General features: G+C 39.4%; 1 protein-coding gene across 1 annotated transcript in view; it reads right to left on the bottom strand.

The window, feature by feature from the left end:
• Positions 1–24,222, bottom strand: part of LOC143153753 (zwei Ig domain protein zig-8) — a 431,922-nt gene that overhangs the window by 273,451 nt on the left and 134,249 nt on the right. Inside the window, exon 5 of the mRNA XM_076325263.1 lies at positions 7,848–8,061. Within this exon, the coding sequence (XP_076181378.1) occupies positions 7,848–8,061 (214 nt within the window). The remainder of the gene's footprint in view (positions 1–7,847; positions 8,062–24,222) is intronic.

Here is a 24,222-nt window from a genome sequence, read left to right as displayed (position 1 = left end):
TATGAGAATTAATTCGAGCGAGGTATTCGATCCCACTTCTGTAAGAAAAATCACCAATTAATTTACAATAATTTTGTCGAGACGAAATGAAAAATGTAAATTTTCCACTTTCATTACCCGATTCGTTAAATTGAAATCTACGAATCTGTTAATCCGACTACGTTTGAAAGTACTAATAGAATACAACACAACGCCCGCAAAACTAGATACATTTAGAATAAAACACCGAAGTTGAAGGAATGTTTCCATTTAAAATGCTGTCTGCTGGTGTTGCAATCTAATTCGAGTAAAAAATCCTGGAAAATACGTACGAAAAGAGCGATGCACGCAGTTGAAGTTAAATACATTTGAAAAGTAATTGAGATAGTCGGATAGAAAGTACGAAGAATACGCCAGAGGTGAGTAATTCATTTATCAGCATACCTCTTCGCGTGAGCCGTTCCTTGGTAAAAAAAAGAAACGCAATTATAATGAAAATGAAACGACTCCGAACCCTGTACGGCGTAAATGTGCTGGCACTGATGAGTACGCATATTTTCAGGGGTTGAAATTAAAATTAACAAATGTAAATATGCACGTCGTCCACAGGTGTGACAATGTGGAAAGGATTAAAGTGCGAGATAGGCACGCGCGTGTTACTCTTATCTGACTTGTCACTTCCGAATACTAAGAGTCCGACGTACAATTACGTAGATGCAAGCGTCAATCAAACCGCCCTGAAACTATGGCTTCGAAGAAATACGTCTGGAAATAAATGTTATCGCCCGAAGGTCTAAACTTCACCGTGCAACTAGCTGCACGCAAGCCTCGGTTAATGCTGATTCAAACATTGAAACGTATAGTTCGTCAAATATTTAGAAAGTATGTACCTCCTTTTTAATTACTTCAAGAAAAAAAAAGGCAAAAAGAATTTCAAGGAATTTCTCACGTAAAATTTCCATATATTCCGAGAAAATCCTCTGAAAATTAGAGCGATATAAATCAAGTTTATCTCATTTTGAGAAATGCTTAAATGTAGTATTCGATGCAAAGAACGAGAAGGTAACTAAATTTTCTAATTTTCTCGCGTACTCTCTTCTTAATTTCAGAAGCTCAGCTGGAAGTGTGTTAGAGGTATTTAATACACGGTTTATGTATAAAATATCTTTCGAGTTGGAGACGATTATTTTTATTGTCGAATCTTAAACGCTGACGGTCGTTCCCGTGAAACTGTGATAAGGTATTATATCGAACTTTTCGAAACGTGGCGAACTGTGCCATCGACGATGTAGTAAAAAAATGGAAACTGTGAGGAATGGTTACCGAGGAAAGGACATAAAAAAGAACGAGAACCTCTCCTGTTACATGGACCACTTGAAACAAACCCTACGGCATTCATTGTGAAACTCGTAGAAAAAAAGGTGTTGTTTTGCGTACAAAACGTCGTTGAAATTGTACACGCGTATCCGGTCTGTATCACGGTACCCTCGCGAACGCGCGTATATTCGGATACGACAAAGTAAATGGGCGCTTTTATGCAAACACACGTTCCCACTGAATGCGTTCCAACTCGAGTTATCTGACGTCTACGTGCTCTTATAAAGAAGTTTTTCCCATTTTTCGAATAGAAACCGACCGTGGAAACTAGACGACGAAAAGAAGTAAAGAAGACAGTATCTCCTCAGAAATCCAACTTCCTGAAAGTGCATTAAACAAGCAAGTTTCGCGGTTTGAAAATTATAAAAGCTGATTCATTACGTGACAATACCGTGCCGACGTAGTCGACCGAAACTACCCTGCAGATACATGTACCCCATAATAGTGTCTCCCTTGACAGAGGTGCGTATTATTCCAACGAGACCCGAGGGAACTTCGCAACGGAATAGTAGGAAAACACACGGGAAAAACAGCTCCACCAGGTATTAATAATTTCAAATATTTCTACGATAAACGTTATTTATATTTTAGTGGAAAAGTCGTGTACACACTGGTCGCAGATAGGATTAGAAATAAAAAGAGAGACACGCTGCGGACTGTTAATCTGAAAGGTTAACTATAAAACCGTGTAAAATTAACAGACTCGGTAGCAAACTCTGGTTGCTAAAAAATTATCCAGTCGATCCGAAAAAGTGGATAAATCGTATCGAGGGAAAGGAAACACGAAAAATCGAGATCATTGCCTCGCTGACTAGGATTTCGTATTTTCTACGATTCATCGCTCGACATATTTTCCATTGGATCGGGTCCAGAAGATTGGAAACAGTTTAGTCACCGAACGACGAAAACAGTTCAACGTCCGTGGAATAATTTACCTAATAACTTTCCCTATTTTCAAATTGAGCGATACGCTCGATCGTAGCAGATACCGTGTCAAAAGTCGCGCAATTCTAGCGTTAATGGCGCAATGAGAAACAATTTCATACGTCGGGCATTCCACCGGTTGATGGCGAGAGAATTGGGACGAAGAAGGAAGCGAAACGAGGTCGAGGAATATTAACCTCGACTGCGAAGACGCGAAGTTTAATGGGCGACTTGCAGCGAGATATTACCCCTACGTAGCAGTATTCAACCGATCGCGTATGAGCCGTTGGCAATGTAAACTGCTGGTTTACAACACGTATCAGTGGACCCTGCATCCGTATCTTGAATCTACAGGGTGTAACAAAAGTATTTTTCGCGGTTATCGACGACCAATTTAATTTAATTCGCGAGAAACTAATTTGTATCTCGACAGTGTATTCGAGGCAGTAATAGTGATCATCGAATGATGTTCTAGGGTAGAATATTGACGCTACTTTATTTTGAAGATTTACGAAGATCTATTATTGTATTTCGATCGTGTTTCAATTGTCTCCAATGTTTCGTATTTTACTCGACAGAGAGATAAACGTTCAAAAGGTACTGTTTTATTTCTAACATGTTGTACGATCCAGGAGTATTCCTCTTCTCTATCGCGGATTGATTCAAAATGGCGTAGATAGCGGTGTCAGAGTGTAACAGGTTTGTATCAATTATTGATAAAGTGTTTAACTTATAACGCTTTGAATTTTTCAATTGAACTCTGTAGATACACTTCGCGTAGTTTAACAAACTTATGCTCGCTTGTTCAGTTTCGTTGTAGATTCGTAGATATTTTACCATGGTTATCCAACTAATCATCTTCGTGACATCAGTTTTTCCTTAACGACTACAGAGTTTCCGTGTTGCTCACGGAGATCGAATTAAATTCTACGAGATAAACATTCACGGTCGTCGTAAAAGATTTTATTAAAATAACTCGGAATATGAGGAATGCGCGAGTGATATTTACGCGAAGAAATAACTCCAACCGTAAATCGTGATGGCGAATGTCAACATATTATAATTAAGGTGTATAATTTAGCACGGTGAACGTTAAGTCGTTATAAATTAAATCGAAACCGAGATTCTGAAGATTGGAGCATAATCTTTGTCGACGTACAGTCTATGAAACATAGACTAAATATTAGATTTGGGTTTCATATCGGCATTCACAAATATTAAATTTAATTTCTGTTGCATCGATCGATCGGAGTTCAACGAATATAAATATTATCGCTACCAAAAAATGTTTATCACCGATCTCCGAAGTTTTGGGGGTTTTTCTTGCAAATGAATGCGAGGACAAAATGGAAGAGAAGCAACGAAATAACCTACGTCAGTTTCCAAAAGTAGCAACGAAATTCAAATCACGGAGATCGAATCTCTGCTTTGTGTTAGAAAATTGGATATTTTCGCATCAATCTTAATGTTGTCGAGAGGAATTCGATAACACGTAATACAAAAAACGTTCAATTTCGTACGAAGTCAAGAACGAAAAGCAGATCCGATGCAAATTAAAAGGAAAGGGAATAAAACGACTACGATCATAGATTCGCATTCATTTCTGCTACGTAAAGAAAAGTACAGCGTTTTATTGAACAAAATTTACGATTATCATCGCGCTTAAAAATTTATTCAAAACTGTATAAATTGGTCTATGTTGTCCTATCGCTTCTATAAAAAAAAAAGAAGCGATACAACTTTGCTTCTCGCATTTTATCGTATACCATTAATTTCCATGAAAAATTCTGGACGCCAATAACGCGAACACCCAATATATTATCAATCTTAAGAAAGGATATTATACCATTTGCTGGCAGCCAGTAACCATAAAGCCAGCAATGTATCGGCAAATCCGTGCCATATCGCCAAAATACGTCCGTGTGGCGTACAAAGCGACAGAGCGAAAGAAATAACGAGAGAGAAACACGCACGAGCCACAGAACCGAGAGAGACGGAACGAGGAGACGGGATTCCAATTAAGGGGTGTACGTACGCCGGGCCGAGAGTGCCACGAGGACATCGTTACAGCACCAAGATCGCCATTATGCCGCGACAAGGACGACCCTAACGACGCGAGCCTTCGTGATTTATGATCCGGTGAGAATGCTCCGTGGAACGCGTGGATTATGTATCTACGGACCAACCTTCCCGAGATACTTTGCAGGGTCAGATTAAGAGAATAATGAGGCTACTTTTTGTCATTTTCCCTTCGACGAGATTAACTCGACGAGAGGGTAATATGCAACCGTTCACGAGCTTGAACGCGTTTTTCTTTAACCACCTGAACACCGATAACACCGGAACGTGTTCCGATAACATCCAAGTATTTACGTTCGAAATTGTTGATCCTCCATCGAACCTTTAGAATTGCTTCGAAGGATCAAAGACTTATCGTGTCGGGCAAGCGCCACACTTATCGATTACATCGAGTTCGATACCTGTTTAATTACATTCGCTATTCATTGGAAATAAATCGGTGGTAACACCCGACAATTGCTCAGAACGTTGAACAGAATTGATAACATTTTAAGGCGAGAGTTGCGGAACAGATTGACAAACTTTGCGAACGTGTTTGAACTGTTCTTGGCGATGGAGAATCGCGCGCGAGGCGAAGTGTCTGGAACTGTACAGATGAGCGCGTGTTTATTTCTAAAGAACGTCTGTGGTCTTTACCGAGAGTGTGTATATGTGTTCGTGGAGGATTTAAAACGAATGCAACGAGTCAAGGGCAATCGAAAAGCGAGCGTGGAACAGTGTACCACAGAGTGCAATGAACAGCTTTAGAATAACCGTTATTAATTTGTTTTGTTTTATTTGTACGAAATATATTTTAACAACCCCACAATTCGATCTCCAATATCTATCCCCACAGAGTCACGAATATTGCACAATCGCGTTGCATTTTTCAAACTTAAGAGGAAGAAACTGTTACAAATATAATACAGTAATTACGATAATAATTGTACCGGAATAACGATCTGTAAATGATACATTTTCTTTTGTATTGTATCTCATTCTTGATTTTATGGTAAATATTTGGAAAGATATCATTTTTTTCATCGTTTTATCATCACGTCGACTGTTTTTTTTTTTCTCAACGATAACTCGCGTCGATACCTATTCAATACCTGAATACGTTGCTCGGTAATCGATACGTATCGGTAGTATTAATGAGTATGTCATCGGATTGGCTTCATCGCTACACGTGAGCCACGACCGCCTCCATTCTGATAAACGTCCATTTCATGGCCCCGAAATTCGACGATTTCAACGAACGACGTATAATAATTACATTAAACCGAGACTTGGCGAGGTTAAATCGATTCGAATTTTGCGAACATTTCGGTCTCGGGAATTCAGCGGTGTTTGAGTCACGTATAATTTGAACGATATGGGTTGAACTTAGAGCGGTGATTCTATGAAAGCTTGTAATAATTAAGCCTGTGGACACTGGGAACGTTGTAACGTAGAATATAATACTCCAATGCCCCTTATCTGCGAACGCTTTATGAAGAGCTACGAACTCTACGTGGATTTCTATTCATGAATATTATAATTTAACGGATTAAATGTTTGCAGGTGAGTAAAGAAGTATAAGGATGTCACGTAGATTCTTGTTTCGGAAAAATTGGATCGTTTATAAGTCACAAATAATGCCCTGCTGTTCGTAAACTTGGAAGTTTAGTAAATTAGAGACAAATATCCCGAAGAGAAATCAATAATTGGTATTGTTAGGAAGCATAAGTGTTTCATTTTATATGGAGGAAGAAATAGAATATTTTTATTCATAAATCATCACTCGTACCTGTGTAATAATTCCATTCGCGTAATCTCGTTCGTGTAAGTACATTCAGCTTTCATAACAAACACAATTTTAATTTTCTTTCATAGAAAACCATTGATACAATTTCTCTACTGTTTAAAGCGAAGTTGTAAGATTTTTCGATCGAAATGCATGCACAAGGTTTTACAACTTGTTCTCGTTTCATTCGGTCACGTCAAAACTGTTAATTTATTGTAGTATTTGAAACTATAATACCGGAAGAAGTATCTCACAAAAGTAATGTAATTTATGTTACGAAGAAACGAGTCGCGTCGTTGAAACTATTTTACATGCAAAATTAATTTTCAAAAGCGAAAGATTTCTTCGGCAAGTTAGTCCGCCTCTCTTACCAGAAACTTCAAGTATCTACGTAGTTAATACTCTGGTTTGAATGAAGTCAACTTACAAGTAGAAAGTTCTTAATCAGTGTACCGCTATCAAAAGGAACGAGAAGGTCTGAGTATATTAATCGCTCGTCAATTTTATTAATACTTAAACACGCGTCGAGTGTTCCTCGATTATAAAAGATTTAGCGTAATTCTACAGACTAATTGCTACTTCTGCATAAAAAATGATCGGAATTCAATGCTCTAAACTTTTCAAGAACCTATTGCTCGTATCCACCGTAACATTGTACAGTCGTACATACAAAGTGTCCCTCAAAATGCACTACCAGAGATGAAAGGGTCCTTTGTGCAGAAATCAAATTTGTTTCTTCTCCTTAGGTTTCGTTCTCGAGCAAATCGATTCATAAAATTAGGCCCATAGACGTACAATTGCACGCAACCAGGCTAAAACGTCTCTCCGTTGCTCATTGTTTCGACTTGAATTCATTTCATATCAATATAACACTATAATTAATGTTATCAATTCTCCATCGATGTTACTATCCATTCGAAACAGATACTTCAATCAGCCTATAAACATCAACGCGAGTAAAACTAAACGAGACCCCATACCACGCTTCGAGTTTTCAAAACCAATTCTCTCTAAAACTTAGCATTCCTTAAATCGTATTATTCCAAATTTTTTATTTACTATCTTGCTAGGACACCACGTCCTAGTGTCAAATTTCGAATTTGAGTCAATTTGATAAATATTATCAGTATTAGAGTGTTATCGATTCTCCATCGATGTTACTATCAATTCGAAACAGATACCTCAATCAATCTATAAACATCAACGCGAGTAAAACTAAACGAGACCCTATACCACGTTTCGAATTTTCGAAACCAATTCCCTCGAAAACTTAGCATTCCTCGAATCGTATTATTCTACATTTTTTATTCACCGTTCCGCGGGGAATTGTTCACCGCGTCCTAGTGCCAGATTTCGCGAGCCACTGTGTACGTTACAGTTCCAAAGTAAATGATTTATGTTGGTCTATGGAAATGGGGAACGTCACGCAACCGTATACCAGCGAGCCTCCATTATCCCCGTGCGAAAAACGACGGAACCGATAATCGCCACGGTCCCCGTCAAATCCTCGTTACGGTTGATTAGCGGAGATCCATCGCGCGCGCGTTGTCTCACTTTGACCACTGTCCGCGCACGGTCTGATTTATCGGTGGCACCGAAGTAGTCAGATCAAAGGGCATATATTCTAGGACGAACGGCTAGAAATTGGAGCCGCGATTGCTCTTCGAGCCGTGACAACTGGATGCGGGCAAATATACGCCCTCACAAAGACACATTTACTCACCTGACACCGTCAGATGGACAGTTCTGATTAATGGAGGATGAGCACTGACTTGACACTCGTAGAGGCCGCCGTCTCGTTCGGTAGCCGAGCGCAAATGCAGTCGCCAATTATTGGGCTTCTCAAAGGCCAACGTGAACCTGGAATCGCTCGCGTACGTGTCCAGACCGATCGTGAGTAAATGAAGTTCTTCGCCGCGTCTGCGGACCCAGGACACCTGCAATCAGAAAAATTCGACCGTGAGGACTGTGGATCTTCGACGACGGTTCGAGCTCGTTTCGACAACAAATCGACCGCGGTTCGAACACTTTTCACTACGAGTTGTCCTCTATGGTACGAGGAAATATTTCCCCGGGTGTTTTCGTAGGTATCGACACGGTTACAGTGTTTACAGTCGACACATTTGAGTGTTTGTCGCGTATCGAGAATTTTCTAAACGAAATCTTGGTTTCGAAATCTTTTCCTCTTCGAGTTGTTCTATACGGTAAAATGATACATTTCTCTGTTATCTGGGTATCGAGAAGCATTTAAATACCTCTTGTATATCTCGTGGATTATCGAAACGAAACCTCGGTTTCGAAATCCTTTCCTTCGAGTTGTCCTCTGCGGTAGAATGAAACATTTCTCCATTGTCTAGGTATCGATAGAGGAAGCAATTTAAGTGATTCCCGCGTATCGAGAATTTTCGAAACGACAGGAAATTCGGAATGAATTTTTCCTTTTTTTTGTTCGGTTACGTAACACGTCGTACGAGAGCTGTTTCTTTTATCCACGGGAAAACGTTCCGCTGTGTTCGCTTTTGGAGAGAGGCAAACAAAAGTCAGAGCCTGCACAATGCGAGCAGGGCGAACACTGTCCACCACTCCGTGCTAAAGAGTTAATTTCACTGCCCGATGAAAACAATGAACGAAATACGCTTTGTCTAACCAAATATGCGACTACAACTTGACGCGACTAATGATCGTAAAAACGATCGGCAAACACCGCGCGCAAACTCTCGTCTTTGCTAATTCCACGTCTGTGCACTTTGTTCAAAGATCACCGATAAACTGATCGGTATATTCAACGTTCTGGATAGACGATTACGAAACCAATCAGATACGATGTTTCGAAAGATCGGCGAGGTCAAGTGGGATTTTGGTCCTGTTCTACCTGGGGATTTGGATTAAGCGAAACATGAATTATCGAAGCACGGATTATCGAGGCTTCTCTGTACTAATGTACCGATAAAAGGGGTATAAAATCGTAAACAGACCGGAGAGACGATAAACCCTGGAATAAATTGTTAAAGTGGCTAGTTCTTGAAAGCGTGGCGATATGTAAATTTTAATTAGCAAAAACAAAACGCGATGTGCCATTAAGTTGTGTCGAAACAAAGAAAATAGTGTTGGAACAAACTTCGGTCCGACGATTAGACGTTTCCCCAGTGTTGAATTAAAAATATTATCGTTCTTTTCTCGTAGAATTATTCGTGTACCTGCACGGAAACTCAGCGCGTACGAAAGAGTTTATTTATTGTAATTGCACGAAAATAAAAGTTCGTCTCTCTCGTAAACGAACGAAATCGAAAACATCTTATCGAAAATGGAAAAAGATCGAGAATAATTTCTTATTCGAAATTGTTTACCGCTACTATTCTGTTCAATTCGGTGAGTATTATTTCACGTAAGTTTGACAAAGATCAATACAAATAACGTGAAAAGGTACAAAAACGATTTCTGTCGTATGCGCTCGTTATCTACAATAACAACTACGAACGATTCGCAAATAGTTTAACCGTTTGAAGAAACCCACGCGTTGAACGCTAGAAGCTAACGTTGCAACGCGATGTTTAGAAAAGTGAACGCGCGAATGGAAAAAGAACCCGAGAGACAGTTACTAGATGAAAACAGACCGAGGATGATTCCACCGAAAGTGAGTGACGCGTATCGACGTTTCCTAGCAGGTTATATCAAATGAAAGAGTATCCCGGAGAGATTCTATGGCGGAGAAGCTTTCGGTGCCGCGGTGTGTATCAATCTCAAACGCGAAGGCAAGTTATAGCAATGTAAATTTAATGTAAATCGGATGTCCTGTCCGCCTTGCTTCGCGCCCCTTCGTAGAGCATTCGAATTCAAATATGATCTTCCTTGTAGACGACCAGCTCACCTCTCTCGGTGCACGCCCCCCCGAGATAATCACCTTCCAGGTTTACAGCTCAAAGGGATCAAGGTACCGTGGACAAAGCAGATCTGTCCCTTACGTACACGGGGAAAAAAAAGCCCTGGAGAAATGAACATTTCGTTGAAAACTACGCGTCATCGAGGTACCTCGAGTTTCGTCTAGAAGTCGACAGGAAAGACTTTTTATGTCTCTTTCTATACTGAATATTTTGTTACGTGAAACATTAACGTTACATTGCACGGTTTCTAGAGACGAGTATCGTTATAGTATCCGTTTCGAAATTTTTATTTCCTCAATGAACCCAAATTTCATATTTTATCGTCGTCGAGATTAATTCTCACTGTACTCTCTATTTTGTATTTGTCACGAAACGCATCGTATTTCGAACGTACTAAAACGTGGGGGTTGATCGAGGTCGGTGAATTAGGATCTTTTGTCAGCAAGGAGTGAGTTCCCTTTGTACTACCTATTCTGATTCGAGTCGTCGCAAATTGGTTTTACCTTTGCAGTGTATTGTTTTATTTTTTGGATGGGAACTGAAACTTTTCATACTGAATCTCATTTCTAAATTACTCCATTCTAAATCGTTCATCGATACACCATAATTTAAGTTATTCTTGAATTAGACACGGTCAAATTTGTTCACTCTTGAGACCGAAAAAAAAACAAAATAATCCCACTTCTTGTTACTCGATTCGTTCACAAAAGAATTGGACAAAATATTACACTCAACCTCGATAATAGAAATTATCAAATTATTCGGACAATTGTTTCACCGAACGAGCTCCTTTTAATAACAGCTAATGTTCACTCTCAGCTCGCAAAAATCCGCAAGGTAATAGCCTGGTTTCATCCACGAATATCGGGGTGCGTTTAATTTTGATGGACTTATCGGCAATTAAACGCAAAATGCTTGCACACCGTGAAAATTGAAATTTTCTCCGTCACGTTTCTGCTCAAATTTTCAACTAATGTCCGAACAATAGTGACGTAAATGGTCGATCGGTTACGCTCGGCGGAACATTCGATGAAAAATACGTAACTCAAAGCGAACCGATTGTTCGTGTTAGAAACGTGGCAGAGGAGAGGGGAGGAACACACGCCCACATACTTACACACACACGCGCACATACGCACACCATGGAACACCCCGAACTTGCGAAATAGATTCCGACACGCAAAATTGCGTTGTCGAAACTCTTGCGCCCGTTAAATTTCCGACAAACACTCGAACGATTGTTGTCGCTTGATATTCCAACGCGTTTGAACGGCAATCGAAACTGCTGCTCCTTTCACGGGCGAATTAACGCCGCGTCGGGACGAACTTTTCGCTGTGCCCTCCGGCGGGTGAACGTCGCGAAACAGAACATCGGATTTCAATTAACAATTTCAGCGGTGTTAATTGGCGGGACCGAGTCAAGAGGAGTGCAACCGGGGGACGTGCATAGAAATCGGGATAAACGTTGCGTAACCGAGCGACACGAACTTTCCTAAGATGTAATTATTCACCGCTGAATCCTTTATAATAATGACAAACGACCGACGGCGCTGGTTCGCGTTCCGCCCTTTACCCGCGAGGGCTCGCGTTGCACCCGCGCCCCTCGAAACGGCAGTCTTCTCGCGATCCCGCTGCGCCCTAACGATTCTTTAACTCGTCTGTATGAAACTCCGGGACACCGACTACAAGCACCGTATTAAATTGTACCGTTGGAATTTCCACGAGACGTTTCCAACGCGCGATACGATCGCGAAACTCGAATCGTCGCAGCTGGCTCGACGCTGCGACTATAACGGATTAATCCTTGAACGACTTATAATTTTGACGGAACTCTCGTATTTTTCCGTTTAATCTCCGCCGTCACGTTCTCTCTCTTTTTCTCTTTCTTTGTTTCTCGTCACAATCCTGTTTCTTTCCTCCTGGAAAGAAACGTCATTTAACCATGAACGTAATATCGAATCGCGCGCAACTTTTCCAAGCGAAAAATAGAACAGATGCGCGAGCGATTGTTTCGAAACGAGCGAAAGGTCGTAATTGGATACAGAGTGTATTTAAGCGATCCTAGTCTACTTTTAACGAGGCATTTCGAATAGAAAAGATCGTGGAAACTATCGGTGTATTTCATCGCCGATAGGTCCCACGCCACGTTGTATCGTAGACGCAAATTGCTCGTTCGAGACTACAAAATTATTAATAACCGAATAAACCGTTCTTCCGTTACGATATCGGGCACATTTTATTGCTCTCGTTAGCACGGTTCAGAAATTTCCATTCTGCGCGATGAAATTTTGTGCTAATTCTAACAAGGTTCGGTGACTTTCTTGTACAATGTTGCAAATTTGTACGAGAGCAACTCGCGAACGATTGACACAGGATTCGGAATCTTGGAAATTAATGTTCCAATGGTTTAGATTCTTTTTTTTGCATTTTTATTAGTCGTTTGGCATATAGTACGAAGAAGTGTTCGTGATCACGTTTAGTACGAGACGATAACGTGGCCCATTCATCGAACAAATTAAACAACGTTCATGAACCGTACACGCTAGAATCCAGCGCAGCACAAGAATCAGTATGTTTCACACACGTGCAACGAAGTCACTTCAAAGTTGAAGTACCGAGGTTTCGTAGTAGGTGCTTCAGCTCCTGAATCGTGGCAAATGTCAACTTCAACTCTAATTGCTAAATAGACGCGATGTTTCAGTATCTACGCAAGCACTCGATTCGTCCTTTGTAAGCCGGAAAGTTTCCAAGAAATTGAAATTTATGAATTGAAATGCCACGGGTAAAGATTCGCGGGAAGATTAATCCATTCGCTGTCGGCTCGAAGCGATATTTTGCAAAATTGTCAGACAATTTCCAGTGAAAACTCGAGGTGCAGTGTCATTAAATCTATCGACTTCGATTTAACCCTTCCCGTTCGTGCTCTCCTTTACTCTTTTATCAATAATTCCTGAATGTTGAAACGATGGAAAACACTTCAGTTTTTGCATATGTGATAAATCGACCAGCTGACATTAAGATAGTTAATGGACGAACGAAAATAGTAACACGGCTCGTGAATAATAAATTTTACCATAATGGCTCGTCGAAAGATGCAAGAGACGATATATATATTTTAATTTATTTAGAATATGTTTCGAACGCGTATCATTTAAGTAGAAATAATAGAAATAAATTTAAAAAAATTAATATACTCATATCTGCTATTTATAACGATTTGTAATACCTTTTAAATAATTTCACACGGTATATTCGATCAAGAGTCGCGACCACGCCTGCGCGACCCAGTGACAGAATACAAGAAGCATTGGAGGATAATTCGTTCGACGGACGTCGATCATCTTGCTCTCGATTCGAAATCTCTAAAAGAGAGTATGAACTACATTTGGACCACTGCACACTATCCTCCGCATCTTCTTCATTTTTCTCTAATTTACTTTGCTCCGGCGAATGCTTCATAGTTCAGTAATTTCAGGTCGAAACGCGAAGATGGAACTCGATTTCATCTCTCTCGTCGTGGATCTCGGTAACTTTTTTGCGGCGAGATCTAGAATTCGAGACTACCGGTGACGAATTTTAGCGAACTGATTATACGAAATATAGAATACAATTTTAGAATACCAAAATAAATAGAATTCGTAACATTTTAACTAGAATCGAAGGACTTTCAAAAGGTGGAAAAGGGAAAGTACACGATAATATATAAATATAATTTATAAACGTACATACACTACTTCTCAAAAGTACTCCACGATGCATCTGGTGCAACAAACGTCTATTTTTATTTATTAAAAGACCACAGTCGCGTACATATATTTTTATTACAGCTATCTACTTTCGCGAAAACGATAAAATTATATATACGAGCTACTAATTTTTTAAAAATAATAATTCAATATTTACTTTTTTACTAAACACGTATAAATGATCGAATACTTTCGAGCGATAGTATACAGTCAACTATTAGTTCTCGTTTTTCTCAATTCCTCGATTTCACTCACTTTCTCAGACCCATGGAAATATTGATTAGAGCAACAGTTGGAATATAGAATCTTTTATCGAATCTCGAGGACAAATGGATGTTAAACGATCGTTCGAATGGTGCTGAGAATTGTTGCCCAATTTTAAAGAAGAAAGCGTCAATGGACTCGACCAGAAAGCTCTACGTAGGACGTTTAGCCACGTGGACGAGGGCAGCTTTTACAATTTTACGAGAAGCTCGTAACTACAAGCGGTACTTTCCTTCCACGATACGTTAATTTGGCATTCATTCGATGTACAGTTTCCTTAATCGATGTAGTTTTATGATCATTGCAGAAAGGCGGCAGCTCTTGTAATCGAGGATGCACGAACCGAATACAGAGGCTGTTATTTTGTTCGTTATACTCCTTTGTTCTTGAACGAAGCCCACGATAAAAAGGAATCGAGTTTTGTAAATTACGCGACACGTAGGTAACAATTGCTTTACATCTGTCGATCGAAAGTCTACGAAATAGAAGCGACAGATCGTAGAATTCCAAAATTATTTCCAAATCTATTTCCAATTTTTTTCTGAAATCTTTCAAATTGTAAAGATAAATCTGATCTAGACTTTGTCGAAACATGTGTTAACGTGCATGGTGTTGGTCGTGTAGAAATGCAATTATCCTGTAAAGGAAGTATCGTTTCAAAAAGGTAGGTGGAAATATGTGGAAAAATAAGAATTGGAAATATGGAGAAAAGCAGAGATTGGAAATATAAGGAAAAAATCAAATATCATCTATTACTCGAGTAAGCTCCTCGTGTACCTGTATGTATGTACAGCCAGAGAAAATAGTTGGGAAAAATTATGTTCGTAGAGTATAGGCATACACGGCTTGGGTATTACGTGCTCAGGAAGGCATTAAAAAGTATTATTACGTACAAGCAACGTACGAGCGTGTGCAATTAATATCGTGAGCCCGCATATTACGGTCTCTTTGTATTTAATGCGAGTAGGGGTGAAAGGTACGATCGATCAAAATTAATCAAAACAAGAACCTCGAGACTGCACAGCGATTTCGCGTTTAAAAATTTTGATAGCATCTCCTCTCGAAAGAAATTACACACTTGGTAATTATATTCCTATTTACTTTGAAACTCGATTTATAATTTTAATTCGATTTAAAGAACTATGTAATTCTTGCTGTTTAATAGACGGTTTAACAAACTATGTGGTTTCATTTAAAACAATGTACACTACGTTATAATATTACTTAACGAGCTATCGATGTTTATACGTTCAAAATAATTCGCCCCTGAAGAGATTAAATGTTTTGATATCGAATCGAATATATAATCAGCCCCATTCAGAGATGAACAAAATTCGTATCCGGATCAAAAATGTTGAATAACAAATATAAAAGATGTGCAACATTCGTAAGATGATCTTTGAATTGTGCTTCGAACAATAGTAGATGCACTATGGTACATTGGAAATTAGATGATGTACAAGATGTCCAATCTACAAATCCTCTCTGACGAAGCAGAAATGCTCTGTCTAACGGAGAGATACAAATTGAGAACGTTGAATCAACCAAACCCGATAGTGAGTACTTTGTACAATAGTAACACTACCGGAAGATTCAAGAGGAAATGTCCTCTAGGTCACAAACATGACCTATCTAGAAATGCTACACCACCGATCACCTAACATCTACACGATACCTAGTTGTATATTATGCTACAGCAACTTACCGAATGGACAAATTGCTAAAAGTATAGTTCCTTTTAAAAGAAATTAACTCGACTTTAATACCTCTCCCACTGTGCCCACAGAAAAATGATTTATTCCACCTAATATTCCCCTTTTGTACCAACTTTAGTAAAATACTCTTTAGATAACTTTAATCCCTCTCTAGATATTCCACCGTTTCAATATAAACGAATCATCCTGTGTATCGAATATCACCGTTAACGATCGAGCAATCGATGCAACGTGAAATAATAACGTATTAAAAAAGGAAAAAGGAAATTTATCCAATTCTGATCCCATCGTCACCATCCATGGAAAGTTTCCCGGACACGAGCCAATGCTCGTCCTTGACGAACGAGGAATCACTGCGCGAAGTGAAACAGGATCGTTGACATTAGACACGAATGAAAAAAGAAAGGGTGAAATAAAAAGGTTGATGGAAGAATCGCGCGTAGAGCTGCAACCCCTCGATAACAAGGCGTAATAATGTTTGCCTGTCGCTGCAGTATCCGAGATAAATCGTCGTCCGTCGAATCAGCAGTTTAAAATGCGAAATCGACGGAACGCTGAACGTAACTCCGTGCTCGACGGACCGGGCAACGATCTGCTAAGGAGGATACAGATCAGATAAAACGCGATACTCTGGGAAAATTGGAGCGAATCGATCCTATCGATCTTCGTCCGTTTATAAGCGAGTCTGTTCTGGAAATGAGCAGTACTCTCGCGTCTATTGACCAAGGCTCTGGAGGAGCGAATAGAAAAAGATTCGAACGCACCGTCGGTACACGTCGAGCAATATTTTAAGAACTGAGAAAATTGCGGAAATTAAAAGGAAACGTCGAAAACGTCACGTCGTGGCTCGTCGCGACCAAACGAGCCACTTTCGAAGGAACTCTACTCGCACGTGACATTTATGACGGAAATGGTACTTCTGGTAATACGATGACAGTGTTCGTTGTACGTATGAAAAAAATTTAACGGTTATATTCGCGATGTTAACCGGTTCGTTCGAATTTCGAATGGGTATTACGTTTCTGAATGTATTATACCGAAATGTTATTAACGAGAATTAATTTTTAGGAGGAGATCGAATCGGAGGAGATTTGAAAGGAGTTTGTAGTATGAGTCGATCCTAATTTAACCCAAATCGTACAATTGTAATTTTTCTATCGAGAAATACAAACGAATTCATTATTCGACCTTTTTTGTTAAGAAATATTGAGAATCGTTAATTTTAGAAAGAGAAATTCGGGTTTCAATATTATGAATTTGTATATACTTATAGTTTCATCTGATTTTGCGAGATCGGTTGTGTTATTTTTTAATAACAACGTGTTCCAAAAAATTGTAGAAAACAGAAAAACGCTTTCAGTGTCGAAAGAAGCTCGGATACAGAGTACATTTACACTACCTTTTTCTATTATTTTGGTTCGCTGACTTTCGTTTTGAAGTTAGACTCGTTAATAACGAAACACGTTCCATACCGAATTGCAGTTTCATTTAGAAGCTAGAAACCCAAACTTTGAACAATACGCGAGCTAGCGTCTCTACCTTCGAGCAACGACTCGAAAAACTAATAGAAATATTTAACTACTCCCTTTACTGTCCGCAACAAGGAATGTTAAAACGTGGAAGTTTCGTTACCAGGAATACCGAAGCGTCGTAAGGATACAATCGTGAGTGAAATAAAGAAAGTGGAACTCGTGGAAGTTCAGGTTACGCTTCTCGTTATAGTTATACAGATAGTACGTTCTGCTTGTGTCCGACGTATGTAAAGCTACGCCTAGGAACGACTGAGAATAAGTTCCGGGTCCCGTGAGATGATCGACCCATCGAATAGCGTTCAGAAAACTTTAATTAGCTCTCGGATCTTATTAACGAACTGCAGCGAAACTTCATTCTTGCAGCGAGAACGTAGCGGCGACCTGACGATAACGACAATTGTCGTGAGAGAGACACGATAATGGATAATACGGGTACGGTGCTAGGAGAAGAGGAAGGAGGAGGAGGATAACGATTAATTGAAAGGAAGCTGCCGATGCAACAGCAGGAGGTGCAAAGACCATTGAATTGAAAAGAAAGACGAGAAAATAACGCACAAATACAAAGCAATATTGTACCGTATTACGACCGTCGACGTTAGGATTAAGAAATCGAACCTAAAATCGACAAAAAATTTGTAACGAATTTTTAAAATTTGTAAAAATATATCTACCGATTGAAAAATTGCACATTACTGCTCGAAAGTCTCCGAACACTTGATTAAAATGTTATCAATTTTTGAATTGTTATAACTTCGTGAAATATAGTCGTATAATAATATTCGTGGAATCATTTTAAAGATTGAAGTCTCTATTTTTATGTCCCCGTGTGAATTCCTCTGAAAAATTTCTCATATCAGGAAGTGGTTAAAAAGGTGAAGATGGTTTTCTCAAAAAAAATTGGAAAACTTCAAACCGCTTCCAATTATTTACAAAATTTTTCACGTGTCTAAGGTCACCGTTAATTTGCAGATCAAAGTCTTCCCTTCAGAACGACCCCTTAAAAATTGATATACGATTTTTTTTCACCGTATTATTCCACTTTGAATGCAAAACCTCCCGTCGACATTGGAATGCAATTTGTCGATAAGGTAATTATCTGGACACTTGAAATATATAATAACAACGCGACAAATATGTGATAAATATTTAAAATTGTAATTGAAATCAATCTTCGTAATTTTCCTGCGGTTTAAGTGGCATTTTGAGTTAAAAATTGTTAATTGAGAAAATTTTAAAGAGCAAACATTAATGAGGTAAAAATTAAAAAAAAAGAACGAAGATATTCAATTTATGGTTTCCAAAGAGTCGTCGTTCCCCGTTTAATCGCAAGCGTAGAAATTCCGCGAAGCGATGTCACCGGATATTAATCCTACACAATGGTAGAATTTATACATCCACATTGTAATCTCCGTGACATTCGAAATCTTAACGAGACTTCTCCGTTTCCTCAAATAATTAATGCATCACTCGTGAGCGTGCACGGACGAGCAATTACGAAAGCGTAAGCTGAAGACGCATGCGGTCGTCTGGGCGTAGTATATATGCATATCGGCGCGTGCAGATCCCAGACCTGCTGCCATAAGCTGTAACCCACCATCCGCGTGTGGATATAATAGCTTAGCGCCGTTATCTCGCGCTTAATAACTCAACCTGTCGCGGCTAAGAGAAACGAGAAATCTCGAAACGAAATCTGGCTTATTCGAAACGGTCGGTTATCGCGATATCAAACGGTGATCCTCTTATTCGATTCATATGCTTCCGCGTGGATGGTATCGACAATGGTATCATCGTAATCTCGGTTATACGTAAGGACAAATCCACTGAGTGCACAGATGTTTGTACAATTATACAATTATGCGGAAGTAGATCGAAACTCGTGATTCACACCAGGTGTTCGAAAATTGTTGTGACAACCGATAAGGTCGCGAACGGAAACCGTTGAAACTAACAGAAACGACTGTAGACACGTTGCAACGTATACGGGTAATTTCTGAATTCGATAGGTCCGATAGGCATCGTTTCCAAAGTCGAGTTGCGATATGTTGTGCGATGGAATTCGATAAGGATCACTACCGATAATGTGATATCGGTAACAGCGACCGTTGACACATTGGAAGGAACAGGGACAACTAAAGGATATCATAGACCCGGTAGGTGCAGTTTCCAAAGTCGTTGGTCTCGATGAAGACATCTGCTGACAACGTGGACCTTGTTACAACGTCCCCTGACCCGCTTGAACAACAATGACAACCACCGGATGCGTAAAACCTGATTAGGACGATCTCTGAACTCGTGTAACCTGATAAGATTGCATCTCGATAACATAGGACCCGATAGGACAACAATAGAACACGCAACCAGCAAACGTGATGGATCCCATAGATCATACAACCGGCAAACACGATAAACCCGGTAGAGACATGCACCAAACGTGATAGACTCGATAAGGACGTACACCAGACGTGATAGGTCCGATAACGATATACATAAGACGTGATAAACCCAATAGGGATATACATAAGACACGATAAACCCAATAGGGACATACATAAGACACAGTAGACTCAATAGAGACATACATAAGACACAGTAGACTCAATAGAGACATACATAAGACACGATAGATCTGATAGGGATACACACTAGACGCGATTAAGTATGATTTTCAAAGTCGTGGGATGCGATAGTAAAACATGTCGATAACGATTCGAGTCATCCCTAATTCATCGTGAAGATCCCATGAGTTCACGGGAATCCCTAATTTCCCGATGACCTCCGGAGTCTCGGGGTTTCCTGAGTTTTCAGAATCCCTAGGAACAACCCAGGTGTATCCAAAGTCCCTGAAATCCTTCAGGTACCGAGGGTCAGGGGGATCTCGGAAGTGCAGACGTGGGAAGATTCCATGGGTTATTCATATCGTGTCTCACGAGTTCAGAAGTTATCCATGTAGGGTTACACGAATTCAGAACTTGTCCACATAGGGTCACACAGGTTCAGAGGTTGCCCTTGTCAATCCGTAGTGATCCGGGTTCGTTCTTGTCGGGTCCCATCGATTCAAGGTTGTTCGTATTGTAAGCACAAGAGATATTCGTGAGTCGTATGACGCTGAGTGGGAATGACAAATGTTTAGAATCGAGGGAACGAATCATGATTAAAGTGACCACTTGCAGACTCTTAGAATGCACGTGGAGATTTTGGCTAAAAGAGAGCGAATCGATACCGAAAAGTATCGTAGCGAGAAAATCTTTCTAAAAGAGTTACAGAGTGAGAACCGCGCGAAGAATAAATCGGTCTTCGGTTCGTGAAAAATAGAATTTTATATTATTTAAAGAGTTTCCTTCTGCAGCTGAATCTGTCGTCCACCTAGAACTTCCACAGAATCGGGTTTGATCGATTGGTTGTCTGTATCGATCCGTGTGTGTTCAGATTTATTTCTATCGGGTCTGACGAATCCAAAATTGTCCGTGGTGTTTCTCATGAATTCAGTGGTTGGCCCTATCGAATCACACAGATCAAGTGATCGTCCCGATCGTTTTAGATGGGTCCGAGTTAATCCCTAACGTGTCGCCTGAATTCGCAAATGGTCACTCCACTTTGTCAAACCAGTGTCGACAAGTTATTGTTAACGCGAACGATACCATTCGAATCCAAACGCACGTTCACCGGTTTCGTTCCTGTCCTCTGTAGCTCCAAATGTTCGTTACACATTCCGTGTTATGGCAGCTACTTCTGCTCCAAATTTTAGACACCCTACGAATATTATCGACAGTTTATCGATATTTTATCGCTGGTAATATTTCTATCGTGCAATAGAATACGGAATTCAGTCATGAAATTTCGCGAAATTCCAAATATTTAAGGGCATCGGTAACTTTTTACCAAGCGGAAGTTTAAAAATACTCTATGCATTTCGTAGAAGAGAACCGACATCTATTTTCGATAGCGGTGATCGTAAATTGCCCGAACCGATTTAAAATTTCCATCAGAGGTTCTGGTAACTTCGTCATTAAATTTAATGCACACACCCGCGTCGGATATAATTCCCGAAATCTCTCGAAAAGTTCTCTCCATTTCTACGTAGAACGATGTGAATGTTTTATAATGCAAGCGTTAAATATTCGAGAATAGTTGTTGAAAATTTTTGATACCATGGCTCGAAATAGAACGACTAAAACAGTCATTAACGTTTCCATGGTAATACAAAGTTTACACGTTTCAGATAGAATTAAACGCAAGTTACTTTAACGATCTTACTTTTAAGAGAAATTGACCATCAATTGGTAGAGTTAAATTACTTGTTCCGTAGAATGGGATCGATTGATCGAAATCGGAGAAGATGGGATAGACTGTATCTAACTGAAAACGGGACTACACTTAAGTACCGAATTGTTGTTAAATTGTAAATTACAGGTTCGACTCGTTTGTACATCGATAAATGCTTAACGCAACGATGTAATGTATAAATTATTTGAAGAATAAATAACGAAGCTAGTCCAGCAATAGAATCTCAGATGAAAATAATAATATTTGTAAAAAGAAATGTCGCGTTACGATCTCAGCCTCTTTCTTTGCTTCGTCTATTTTTATTCTCAACTGCCGGCAAAAAGAAAATGGAACCCGAACAGAAATCATATAGGAAATCAAAACTTCTACGATAACAGAAATATTTCCACGTATCGTAGAGCAAACAGAGATGACAGCGTTTCAAACACGCAATTCTTACTCCTTTTGTCTCTAAAACGAATGTACAAGCCTCAATATTTTTCAAACGATGGAAAACAACTTCATCGAAGGCAAACGTAAAGATCTGGCCTCTTTGAATATATTTCCATCACTCTGACTGAGCGTTTTATACTCGTAATATGTAAAATGACGAAGAATACCGATTCAAAGGAAAATACGATACGCCTTTGCGCCATGTATCCGAAAATACAGTGAAATTTCTTCACTCTTTTTACGACTTGTTTTTATTTAGATAACGAGGAGAAGATAGGTATATACAATTAGAACAGAAACTGGAGGTGTGTGAAATGTCATAAATTATTTTAGCATTATGACAGAAATTAATGTGAATAATGTGCTCCAAAATCATCAGTTACGGAAGATCAATTATTATTATTAATATTATTATTGCTATTATTATTATACAAACGGTCAGTGCTGGGCAACGTCTTCCAAAGTGCAGCCCCAAGTTTGTAGTTATTCCGAGAACTCTTCCATCTTGGAACATTATTCCATCGTAAAAGTATTCAAATTCTTGGAAATATACTCATAAAGGAAGAGGAAAAAGAGATATAAATATTAGCTGCTCTAACTAGACTCACGATTCCAGGTTACGTATAAGGCAAACGACAAAATGCCGCCAGGTGCAGAAAAATGAAGGAGAAACGGCGGAGAATAAAATAACGAGCTCTACGTTTAAAAGAAGGTTAAGATTCCAGGGAAGGTATATCGGACAGAGTTAAAATAGCAGGAAGATAGATGAGAAATGGAAGCTTGAAATTTGGTAGCCCGGTAAGAAAGTACAGAGAGATTTAAACGACATCTAACGATCGGAACATCTGCGGTATGCGAAGACTAATTGGAGGGAAGTAAATTAGATGAATAGATAGGAGTTTCGGAAGCAAGAACCTTGGGAACAAGACATCGGAGATGAAGAGTCCATCTCGGACTATTTGGTCCAAGGACTCTCCTTGGCAAGAACAAATTAGCAAAGGTCACGTGCACATATAGTAGTCCTAAAGACGTTCCAACCACACGTAGCCCGAACTAAATACTCAAGAGTTTGGAAGCACGATGGATCATTCCGTAGGATTCGTGAACCGGTAGTCGGAAAAGGAGCACCCTGTTATAAAACGAAATTTCACCGAGATCGTTTCTCGCCTGCAAGGATTCGCCTAAGAAAAGTTATACTTCGACCGACGTTTACGTAGTATCTGTGCTGTCGATCTCAGTGACAGTATAATTTTACCATAAGCTAAGCCATCCCGCGTCGTCCCGTCCCGGTAAATTGTTTAACTTTACACCTTCTGCCGGGCGAATATTTGCACTCTACCGCCTCATATTCCACCGACCCGATATATATGTATGCTTCGTGCTACGTCATCGAATGTTTCGTCCCTCCGACTACTATCGACACATCTCGCGATCGAAACCGACGAAACTTCAACCGAAAATCAAAACTGGTTCACAGTGACGACCGTGATTTTGTTGTACAAAACTACGTATACCTTACCGGTCGTGGAAATTGCATCTGAACGCTGTCAACGTTTTCGATTTAACTCTCTCGCGAGCAGTGACCCCGTCTGTGATATTAGACATTAAAAGTTCGATTTGCATCCAAGAATGTGTAATTCATTGCAGTAAAATAACTTGGTACAGCTACCACGTTTGCAACAGATCCAGGTAGGTGACGAATTGTAGTTTTAAAAAGTGATGCCTTCGTACCAAATTCGAATTAAAATACTTTTAATACTTAGAAAGAATCGAATACAATTTTTTTTCTGTTTCTATGTAGCTTTCGTTAAAATATCAAATTGAAGAAACTTTAAGGTCGGTCGAGTCTACTATATTTTAAAAGTTAAGAGTTTATTCAGTTATATTTTATAATGTGAAGTATTTGAGCACGTCAACACGTAAAACACTATCGACCAACAGGATTTCTATGTAAAGAAAATAGTAAATAAGAATTATTTCGAAGGTACGAAAATAATTGGTTCGTCGACAACGTTTCTGTTTAATCAACGATTCAAATAAATATTGATCGCAATCGAAATTACAATTATTCGTACAAATAATTTTCGATTAAAATATTTCCCGTACGAGTACTCCGACACGGAAAATATCGACTTGAATTGATCGTCACCGAAGGAATGTACTTATCGGTTCGCAAATAATTACGAGTCGCGTACCATTTGAATCGTTAAACGATAATTTGCAAACACAATTTTAGAAAGAGTG

This window comes from Ptiloglossa arizonensis, chromosome 13 (genome assembly GCF_051014685.1).
Source record: "Ptiloglossa arizonensis isolate GNS036 chromosome 13, iyPtiAriz1_principal, whole genome shotgun sequence".
Taxonomy (NCBI): domain Eukaryota; kingdom Metazoa; phylum Arthropoda; class Insecta; order Hymenoptera; family Colletidae; genus Ptiloglossa; species Ptiloglossa arizonensis.
The sequence above is the reverse complement of the archived record's forward strand: the minus strand, read 5'-3'. Positions and strand labels throughout refer to the sequence as shown.